An 11,329-nucleotide genomic window follows, 5' to 3' on the forward strand; every position below is an offset into this window, starting at 1 on the left:
ATATATAGAGGCAAGATCACATGAGAATGTGCATTCTCATGTGAACTCACTTCTATATATATATATATAAAAGAATAAAAGATGTATGTGACTTATTGTACGGAATGGATATAATGAGCTTAAATTTTCAAATTCAATTATGAGAAAACGTTGTGAATCATTGAACCTAAATCCAGGAGGGGGGATAATATAATAATCGGACTGGATTTGGACTCAAGAAAAAATTATCGAACTGGACTGAACTAGAAAATATTTGGATCGGACTTGGACTCAATTTCTCGAGTCCGAAAAACTTTGGACTGGATTTAAATTTGGCAAAATTCAATCTAGTCCAATCCACTTACACCCCTAGCGTCAGATTCTCAAGTTCCCTAAGGACCCTCCATCTAAGTTTGGCAAGGACAAAGAATTCACATTTGGATATGCTGCATGAGCCACGAGGTTGGCGTAATTTTCTAATACAATGATGTAAAAATACCAGAAGTATAAGAATTGAGGAAATGTACTAAGAATTGTACTTTCATGGATGATTTATGTCTTGTGAGTTGTGACCATACCCGATTACCCGGTTTCATTGATTAATGTTAGCTTAGATAGGAGACATGTTCTCTAGGTTTACTGGTTTATATGAGTGTTTTGAGTTTATACACATTCTATGCTATCCATTTTAGTCTATAGAAGACTAACAAATAAAAAGAGAAAGAAGGACAAGCAAATGTTTCCTTCCAATGAGAAGCCAAATTTTGAGTACATACGCCTCCTTGTCATAAGTGTTAAATCCGCATTTTCATCACAAGCTGAGAATTCAGCCCTCACTTGTTGAGAGGGAGACTTTTTATACACAAGTATACATATACCTTCAACATTAGCTACAAAATCTGCAAGGCTGCAATTAATACATTTGTATCCTAATTAGTCGTTTCTGAGTATAATCGTAGTCAAAATCTAAAATACAAGTAAAATCCTAGTAACATGATGAAAATCTCATGTAGAAAATAGCTTCTGTTCTGAATTGAACTATCCTAACAGGCAGACACCTTCAATCACTATCCTGCTTGTTTGTCTTTGGCCTATACTCCCCATGGCTGTAATTTAGCAAACCATTTCTGGGAAGGAAGATGCTGTTTTCTGAAGACGTCTTTTCACCAGAAACACGCACGGACCTTCTTATGTTAAGCACCAAAAGTGTACATGAACATCAGGTAGTGCAAATACAGACATGTTAATAATCTAGCACAATGCTATCTGAGACCCCGAACAAGAAAACCCTAAAAGGCTAAAACACCACTTGGTGGCATTCACAAGTACAACCTCAAACATTCAACAATACTATGAACTGCTTCAGTAGAAGTCCATGTCTGCTAATTTCACAAATCACTAAAATACTTTCTTCAAATCATCCACCCAAATAAGTTTTTCCAAAGTGCTTTAGCACAAACTTATTACTCCCTATTAACATAAAAATATAGACTTTAGGGCATGGACATAACTGCAAGTCACGAAAATAAAGCATCACAAATAAAATGGAGCAGAAAATTCACGCAAGGAATATATCCATCCAAGGAAATCTTCTTAAAGCAGCCGAACTACTCTCAACTAAAGCAACTACATTTACTGAATTACATATGGAATACCAATCAAAAGCAAATTAAAATTTGAATTTAGCATGTATGACATAATGAACAGATTAAGAAAGGAAACTTCAGAACAAATTTGGTCAAATCCTACAATAGGTGGATTGGGACTAGAGCTAGTATAACATTTTTATGATGCTCTAGTCATGCTTCCTGAAATGTTGGACTTAGAAAAGCTTAAGATTAAGCAATCCTCTCAGAGACCCATTAGTTAAAACACCAATTAAACTCACCAATGTACTATTATAGCCAGTTTTCCCCGAATGAGCAGATAGTGTGTTATCAAACTTGCTATTCAACAGAGGAAATAAATTCTAGACTCACAAATGTAGGAAATTGAAAATTCAGATGCTGCTCAAGTTGAAAGCAGAATATGTAATGCAGCAAAAAGTTTGATCCATGGTCTAATTGTCTAAGGCACTGAGGCACATACCTTACATAGCATCTGTCATCAATCCAACCAGTGACATACAGAATCAAAACATCCAATCGTGTCAAAATGACTTCATGCTCTTAGCCTTGGTGCTCAAGTGTGTCTGCAATAACACTCCGAGCTTGATTGCACAATACTTGTGCATCATTTCCTACCAGACATGGGTGTATAACAACTTTAACAGACCCTGGATTCAGCAAACTCTCCTGGCCAGCAGGCATGATACTGCCAGTTCCAATGATAGTCATGGGCACAACTGGAACTTGAGTTTTTGCTGCAACACTGAATGCGCCTTTCTACAAAGAGAAGAATAAAAAGTTGTTTTAAACCATAAGGGAAGCAATCAGATTGCAGATGGTTTTTCTTTTCATTCTTTCATGGCAAACACTACATCATGCTTATAATAAGTGCCTATGAGAGCGACACAAACTGCAATTGAGATGCTTCCAATGACCGATAAAACACCAATGCTACATATTAGGTCAGCAACAATTTCTAGCAGCTGAAACTTTGGGTATTTTTCAGTCACCAAAATCAGGACAGAGTTCCTCATACAGATCTCACCTTGAAAACACCTAACTTCCCATCTTTACTTCGTGTTCCTTCTGGAAAGAAGAACACAGATGCACCTCTCCGGATAAGATCCATACACCGCTTAAGACAGTCCTACATTCAAATAACAAAATCAATTTTTATAGAAGAATAAGTGAACTAACGTGTGCATGACTCCAACTAATGACTAATAATATTAATTTCTATCTCAATATTCAAAACTGAACCTCCTGCCTACAAAATCCAAATGCAATGACTCTCCTGTGTAGTGAACTCAAAGCTAAAGCGATCTTTATGTATAGAGATGCATGAACACCAGTTCTAAGTGCATACAACTTTTAATAAACATGCAAACAATGAAACGTAAACATCCTTCCATCTCATCACAACTGAACTACTGAAGTAACTCGCACTTGTCACATATACTCACAGAATTTCCTCTTCTGCAACAGCTACTAAATAGGGAACAAAGGCGATAAAGGGGAAGAAAATTCCACACACATGGCAATGACTAATCAGCTTGCTAATAGTTACATATCAACTTTACAGTAGTGCACAATTCCTAATAGATAATTCCTTCTAAAATATATTCCTTCTGTTTGACATTATAAGGCATATTAACCACTTTTTAAAAATAGATTTAAATAACTTTAGTTAATATAGCATTAATATAAGTCGACATAGAAGCTTGTGTTGACAATATAGCATTGGTAATATAAGTCTTACATTAATATTGTAAAGATTGCATTGGTGTAGACATTGCTATGAACTGACATAACTAGATCAGAATTGACATGATGCATAAGGACTTGACAAATGAACTTGTATTGATTAAATGAAAAATACATCAGGTAAAGATAATTCACAATCATTTCAGAGTTCGAATCTCTCCCAAAGAAAACTAATATCTTTCACAGTTTTCAGCGTCTATTTATATAATTTCTTCCCCAACTTATTTCTCAAGCTATGCATAACTAACTTATAAAATTAGTGCCCTAAAGTACCCTCCCCCCAAAATATTAGTTCCTAGAAGACATAATAGTGATATATATTAATTTTTTCGGCTAACATGCCTTATATTGGGAATTGGAGAGTATACAACATGAAGAAAGCATGAAGACTGTCTTCTACCCTTAACTCTGATGTTAGTAATGTATAGTGCATCCTCAAATAACCATGAACCAAAGAGCATAGCTGATACGTCTACTGGACAAAAACCTTATTGACCAACTTGCTGATGACAGATAATCTATCTAAAAGACTTGAAATCCAACATGAAGTTGTCTCCTGTGAATACTTATCCAAAATCAAAAGAAAATTTGGAATAGTGGAATACGCCTCAAATTTCCCACGTTACTCAAATGAGTCATATCATCCATGAAATCAACTCACAATGTCATCCGCAAATGAAACACCACATTCTTCAGGCTACTTAACTTTTTAAAGTTGTTTAAGTTTAAGATCAACAGCTCACTGAAAAAATCTGCCATGGAACTTGGAGAATGAATTAAAATTCACCTCATGCAATTTCTCTACTTAAGATACAAGACCTCAGACTCTACATTAATTTAACCTACACGTTATGATATTGGCATGAGTAAACTAGCCTTTCAAAGATCAATGAAGACGAATTGAATGCTTTAGAGGCCACGTTACAGAATACAAATTAACATACATTCTGCTAGGGCTCTGGTCCTCAAATTCATATTCCTTGAATTTGTATCCAGTATATTTGCACTAAACTCCAGCACCCAGATTAATCCCTTCTAGAATAAAACACACAATCAGCATGTTGTGGTGGCGAACATTGCAGCTTTCCCCATCAAAAATACTATATTATAAAAAAAATTGCAGCTTTCATGCCATATGAATGGCTAACTACATCCAGCCTGCCAATAATTAGCATTTTACAGATCTTATTAGATCTTTCAACTGAAATTTCCACCTAACTCAACCCCAATCCCCATTCATAATAATAGCACTAAACATGCTCCAGATCCAATATAAACCAACCTCTGCAAACACTTTCTTTATAAAGCAATCTCATACCCCTAAAGCTCAGTAATTGAACAGAAACACCCCAGCCTCTGTGGCTCCCACACCAACAGAAAAGGGCGCTGGCAAAAATTATATTGGAGACAAGAAAACTACATATACTCGTCCTCAAGCAAGATAAGAACTAAAATATCGATCTTACTAGATCTTTCAAATGAAAGCTTCCACCTGACTCAACTCCAATCTCCATTCATAATAATAGCACTGAACATGCTCCAAATCCAATATAAACCAACCTCTGCAAACACTCTCTTTATAAAACAACCTCATACCCCTAAAGCTCGGTAATTGATAAGAAACACTCCAGCCTTTGCGGCTCCTGCCAGTGCCCACACCAACAGAAAACAAGGCAAGCAAAAATTATATTGGAGACAAGAAAATTACAGATACTCATCCTCAAGCAAGATAATCACTAAAATATGGATCAGCCAATTTGCATCATTGATGAAGCTAATTTGTCAAGATTTCTGGCTTTCCGACTAAATAAACCTATCACTTCCGATTGAATCTCCCTTCTCTTTAACAAACCCCACAACCATCCTCAAATAAAGTATTGTCTGCGGAGACTTTCTAAGCAGTACCCAATATCAAATTCATCCAAGATCATTAGCTAGAGTGCATCATGATGCCCTATGCCTAGGGATGGCAATGGGGCGGGTCTGGGTCGGGTCCAGCTGGACCCAGACCCAGACCCGTTTATTTTTCACAGACCCAGACCCGCCCCAGATCCGTTGGGTCTAGATTTTTCAGACCCAGATCCGCTGGGTCTAGCGGGTCCGTGGGTCCTAAATGGGTCCTTCTTAGTTTTAATTTTTTATCACATTTTTGAATATATGTAATTAAAAATTTTCGCCTAATATATACTACCTCCGTTCTTTTTTAGTTGCAACGTTTGACAAATTGCACTATTCATGTTCTCTTATTTGACCACATTTATTGATTTATATGTTAAACAAAATATAGTCATGTGGGTCTTGTTTGATTCGTTTCAATGTAAGCTTTCATAATATCAAATTTTTATAATTTTTACTTACGTACAATTAGAGATAAAACGATTTGAAATTGTACATTGGCAAGCGTGAAAGTCAAAACGTTGCAACTAAATAAAAACAGAGGTAGTATATGTTTTTGTATCCATGGTTAAAGCATTCTCTAAATAAAATTTTAAGAATTAACTCATAAAATATTAAAATGTTACAACTTATAAAGTTACATGTCTTAGTGGAGTTACAACACTAACGAGTTCACCAAATCAAAACTCATAAAATTATAGAGTTTAGGTAAAAAAAAAAAATTAATATGTAAATGGGTCTGTGGGGCGGGTCTGGGTCTAGTATGTGGACCCGGACCCAGACCCGATCCGGACCCATTGGGTCTAAAATTTTTGGACCCAGACCCTTATAAATGGGTCGGGTCTTAACGGGTCTGGGTCAGGTCCAGGACCCATTGCCATCCCTACCTATGCCCCTATACTACTCACCTAACCAAACATAAGGTACAACTAAACTAATTAAATTCTTCCGTCTCAGTCTATGTATGCCATTTTGAAAGATCATGTACAACTATACAAGTATTGTCAACATAAATATGATAATCCTTCTTTTCCTTGAGGTTTAATAGTGATAAATCAATTTTCTGGGACACTTGCCCAATGACTTAAATTTACAAAACAGTCTAGCCCACAACCACAAACAACACCATACCGGATCCAAAAAGCTCCAAGCCTCCAACCATCTCTCTTGCTCCTATAGTAGTAGATCAGCTATGGGCTAAAGAACATCTGAGATATTATTAAGTAGGAAAAGCCTCATCATATTCTTATTGCTAATTAATAATATTATTTTATTTATATCAAAACATTAAGAAGAAGCACAAAGCCACCACCTTCCACGACACAGCCATACCTCAAAAATATAGAAACCTTACTACATTCGGGCCAAGAATCTCCCCACCTAGTGGGAAAAATAGAAGGTCAAGGAATCATCAAATACAAACATCATCAGCTTAGACTCAATATAATACCAACAAATACACCAGACTAATATTTGAACAAAAATCAACAAGGACCTGAAAGAAACAGGACTGGAAAGTCTCAGATGCAGTAGCAATGCTGCATTAGACAAATCCTTAACCTCCCTAAGCAAATAAATATTTTTTCCATAAAACGTAGTATATAATAGAAGTATTTGCCAAAAAATTCAAATCATTTGCTAACTATGATTCCATTTATATGCAGCACATTCAGAAGATTATTTATCCTCCTAATGTTACACTCTCATTTTCATCAACAAATTTACCACATCCAAAACTACAAAAAGAAAGGGATGCAGAGGAAAACCAGAAGATAGAGACCAAACTAAACAAAAAAATTGCCTACCAGTTGGCTCCGACTATCCATACGCTTGAGTGGTATAACTCCCATTAGATACATAGCCCATCCAATTATGGGGTACAAGAAAATAGAAGTTTTGCTGATGAACTTAAAGCTTCGTCCAAGAGTAAGCAAAGTATAGATGTCAAGAAAGCTCTGGTGGTTGGAAACATAAACAGCAGGTGTTTCTGGTGTCGGCAGATGCTCTAATCCCTCAACTTCGACATTAAAGAAAGGCATGATGGCTAAACTAGCCCACCATTTAGCAACAAGATAATGTGCTCTTCTTCGATATCGATCAAACAAAAGAACAAAAGGGTGTGAGACAACCATGAGCACAAAGAGAAAGATGGCAACTACGGCATTGACAGCACAGAAGCAGAGTCCCCTAGCTTTGGGCCCAAAAGACGTTTCTGCAATAGCAAACAATGATCAGTAAACCAAAGTTGAACACAAAACATACAAGAGTTAGATAACCAGGGTCTGAACCTGGAAAAGGGGAGGCAGCATTAGGAGTTCCACTTCTAGCAATATCTGATCTTGCCGCTATATGTCTTAGTGATCTATTAAGGAAGCGAAGTTCCCTACCAATACGAGGCGTCTCACCTCTCTTAGCAGGGTCAAAATGGTGGCCAAAAGCAACTATACTCTGGATGTAGGATGTCCTGTCTGCGACAAACATAGCAAAGAAGCATAAGGTCCTGTCTCCACCACTGCTCTCCATCACATAATAAGTTAATAACAGTTCACTTTTATGTAATTAAAAATAGTTAGTAACAAACTAACATATGAAATTCTTGTAAATTAAGTGATGAAAAATATTGTAGACAGGAAAATCACTCTCCTTTCTTTGTCTAATTCCATCTTACCAAAGAAGACGGACATTCTTGAAATAAAGAACTATGCTTCCCTCTTTAAAGATATCATAGTGAGTGTTTCTAAAAACAGGCAGCGATGTGAAAACTTGAGTGAAAACACATAATAGAACACAAACATGGGAATTTTTATCATAAACCCGGGTGTCCCATGCTCATGGTACACCCCAAGGCTATTTTTTTTGTTCATTGCTCATTTGATATCTCCAAATAAGCATAATCACATAATAGGTAGAGCTCCAAATGGGCAAATGCGCAAATGAGCAAAAGATAGCCTTGGGTGTACCATGAGCATAGGACACCCGGGTGTATGATGAATACACTCCACAAACATTGAATAATAGCTTAGTCCTGACTAAAAAGGTTAAAAGAAAAGTAATCTCACAGTTGATAGAGGTATCGCAGCGCATGATATTTCCTCGAAACTGCAAAATTGAAATGGATATAATGTGAATATGACATTGATAAAGCAATGAAATACTTGGTTAATAGTGCAGTTAGAAGTTGCAGCAACCTCTAGAAAGCTATCTGAATGGATTTGACAGCTTGGAAATGTAGAAGAAAGCTTAAGCTTCCCCTTTAGATGGCATGATCCAAAGAAACCTGTTAATCTCTAGACATTCAAATTTCACTGCCAATAAAGTAAAATCAGCTATTTTTATTCATTCAAACACACAACCAAAAATTTACCTTTACCTCCGACGCCGGGAATTGCCAAATGTAGCTGAGAAATAGCAGGTGGCGCTGCCAATGCCATTTTCAGCAACTCTAATACAAGAGAGACACAAATTTACTCCAAATTAGCATTCAAAATACAATCATGAATCGTGAATCATTCATGTATTTTAGGGAAAAACTGTAAAAAAAAAAAAGCACCTTAAGCCTCAAAGTATCAACCCTAATCTAATCAATCTAATCCCCTTTTGTTCCGCTTCAATTGAACCCTAATTTAGTCGCCGCTTTCAATTAAGATCTATGGATTTCTCCCTTGTCTTTGCTTCAACTCTTGTCGTTTCTGCTGCTCAAGGAGTATTATCTAGTACAATACTCTACTCCTTTTGGGATGTTGGGAATTTATTTGGGTGCAATTTTCTTCGGTTTATCATTTCTCTATTTTTGGGTGTTTATTTTTACTATCTTAACCTTTTTAGGATCAAAACATTGCTCAAGTCACTTACTAGTTACTACTACTACTTGCTAGTCCAATCTCATAAGATGCTTAATTTTTTTTAGTAAGAGAAGAAAAAGGATTTTAGGAGACTCTCATCGCGAGTAGAATTTCCAAAAAGTCATTTGTAAGAAAGGAATGAAGAGCTGAATTAGTAAAGGAATAAGATCAAAATTAGACTGAACTAAATGTCCTACATTAGCTATCCAATCTGTAGCTTTGTTTGCTTCTCTATAGACATGATGGATTTGATAGGACTGGAATTGTTGAAGTAGAGCGTGTATATCTTTGATGATAATTTGTATCTGCCAAGGGACCTTCCAAAGTTTTTAAACCGTATTGATAAGGAGAAGATTGTCACCTTCAATGTGGATATTCTGGATGCCATGATTCAAATCCAAAAGAAGACCCTTCTAAAGAGCAATAGCCTTGGCCATGAATACTAGAGTGATTCCTAGATTGTAAGAGGTAGCATGGATGAGTTCACCTTTATTATTGCCTATAATAACCTCGCAACCGCTGTTTTATTTGAGACTCAGCCGTCGAAATTGAGTTTGAAGATGTTTAATTGGTGAAATGTTTATAAGATGTTAGAATGTGTTACCTTACTTAATTAAGGGGTATAAGTATATAATTGTATTTATATTTGGCAAAAATATATTAATTTAGAGTACTCATAAAGGGTAATAAGTGGTACTATATACGTAAGTTTATGAGTTACATGCTTTTAAACAAGCTAAAAATTATAATAAATGGCCCGTCAAAAAATAATAGTAATAATAAATGTATCTTAGATTAGTCGTATTTCTATAATTCTTTACTCATGGTAATATGAATGAATTGGTGAAGAGAGGAATTGAGAAGTGGATGTGATATACAAATTATTTGTCAAATTAAATATTTTGTTTTCCAAAGTGTTCATATGTAACTACATAGAACTAACATTCTAGATCAATAATCAATGAGGTGTGTTCCTATCTATCTAAACCTTAACAATGGGCAAGTGAAGAATAATTTAAAATTACTCAATTGAAGTCCAATATATTGACATATATATTAAGAGATGGTATTGTGTCAGACTCGTCTGACAAACCATCTCGTCGGACGTCACACACAGAAGACCAAATGAAAGTAAAACAACACAAGCTGAAAGAATTTACACACCAACTGAAAGAATACAAGAATCAACTGAAAGAATACAATAATCAACTGAAAAACAACACAAGCTGAAAGAATTTACACACCAACTGAAAGAATACAATAATCAACTGAAAACATCAAAAAATCAAAGAAAAACAAAATAAAAAATACCAAATGAAAGGGTAGAAATGTCTAAATGAAAGAAAAACAACATCAAATGAAAGGAAATATCCAACTAAACGATCCTCTTCTCTTAACCCTTTCTTAACCTCCCATTCCTTCTTTTTGTTCAATATTGCTTCCTCTCATCACCTTCATATATAGTTCATTCCTCAAACCCCCCCCCCCCATCTCAAAAAGATCCAATCAAACGATCCTCTTCTCTTACTCATCTTCACTAGTCATTTCATACACCAAACAAACTTATAAACATCAAATTAATGCATGGATTAAGATTAAAACCTACCAAGTTTCTTCCATGTCGCCTATAATCAGTGAAGTCCTCCTCTCCGGGTTCACCATAAACTCCGCCCTCCGCCGTCGAACCCACCTCGTCTCCTCCTTACCATGCCGGCGAGGGGACTTCTTTAGATGCAAGGGAAGACGAAAGGAAAGTAGAGGAGAGGAGAAAGGAAGAACACAGGTGAGAAGAAAAAGCAGGAGAGAGAAAATTTTTGAGGGAGGAGGGAGGAAAACGGCTGATTGAGGGAGCATGGTGCCCCGTCCGACGGAACCTATTGGGTCAGACGGTCTGACCCAATAGTTTCAATATTCTATATCACCAATATTTAGATTATAATGATGCATGTGTGGATGTTCTTAGGAGTCGTATATAGATGCTTCATTTGAATTTGGACGATTTTCATAAAACTGTTCAGATTATAATTGTTGCAGCTAATTATTTTAAGTTGTAAATTAAACTAGTTATCATGGATAGATGTATATTAAATATATTTTGTTTTGTACTTTCTTCATTTCTTTTTTATGATTACACTTTGAATTTTGACACTATTCACAAATTTATGTTTGACTATCATTTATGATTAAGGAAAAATTCACATGAATAATCCCAACTTTCACTCGTCTTATCAAAATAATCCC

At 35.8% G+C, this 11,329-nt stretch overlaps 1 protein-coding gene across 7 annotated transcripts; it reads right to left on the reverse strand.

Annotated features, from left to right (window-relative positions):
• Nucleotides 1-729: 729 nt before the first annotated feature.
• Nucleotides 730-9,071, reverse strand: LOC104888751 (1-acyl-sn-glycerol-3-phosphate acyltransferase LPAT1, chloroplastic). Of its 7 annotated transcripts, none has more exons than XM_057393603.1 (9): nucleotides 8,797-9,071; nucleotides 8,617-8,688; nucleotides 8,435-8,523; nucleotides 8,306-8,345; nucleotides 7,535-7,714; nucleotides 7,052-7,458; nucleotides 2,632-2,733; nucleotides 2,068-2,363; nucleotides 730-1,449 (listed from the first exon to the last, which is right to left on the reverse strand). In XM_057393603.1, exons 2-8 carry the CDS (start codon nucleotides 8,675-8,677, stop codon nucleotides 2,148-2,150), a joined length of 1,095 nt encoding a protein of 364 aa, XP_057249586.1. In that variant the 5' UTR covers nucleotides 8,678-8,688; nucleotides 8,797-9,071; the 3' UTR covers nucleotides 730-1,449; nucleotides 2,068-2,147. The 7 variants fall into 7 exon arrangements, with proteins under 7 accessions (XP_057249586.1, XP_010672111.1, XP_010672106.1 ...); XM_010673809.4 differs by having other exon boundaries at nucleotides 730-886; nucleotides 8,611-8,688; nucleotides 8,797-9,070; XM_010673804.4 differs by having other exon boundaries at nucleotides 730-1,163; nucleotides 8,611-8,688; nucleotides 8,797-9,070.
• Between the last annotated feature and the right edge of the window lie 2,258 nt (nucleotides 9,072-11,329).

Source organism: Beta vulgaris, chromosome 3 (genome assembly GCF_026745355.1).
Source record: "Beta vulgaris subsp. vulgaris cultivar EL10 chromosome 3, EL10.2, whole genome shotgun sequence".
NCBI classification, from domain to species: domain Eukaryota; kingdom Viridiplantae; phylum Streptophyta; class Magnoliopsida; order Caryophyllales; family Amaranthaceae; genus Beta; species Beta vulgaris.

What these genes read in the sequence shown, in the direction of transcription:
- LOC104888751 (XM_010673809.4), bottom strand. Translation starts at nt 8,677, where the DNA reads ATGGCATTGGCAGCGCCACCTGCTATTTCTCAGCTACATTTGGCAATT. An exon ending in TCCCGGCGTCGGAGGTAAAG is followed by an intron (nt 8,524 to 8,610) that starts GTAAATTTTTGG and finishes AGAGATTAACAG; the next exon opens with GTTTCTTTGGATCATGCCAT. An exon ending in GGAAGTTAGGTGTTTTCAAG is followed by an intron (nt 2,364 to 2,631) that starts GTGAGATCTGTA and finishes TTCTCTTTGTAG; the next exon opens with AAAGGCGCATTCAGTGTTGC.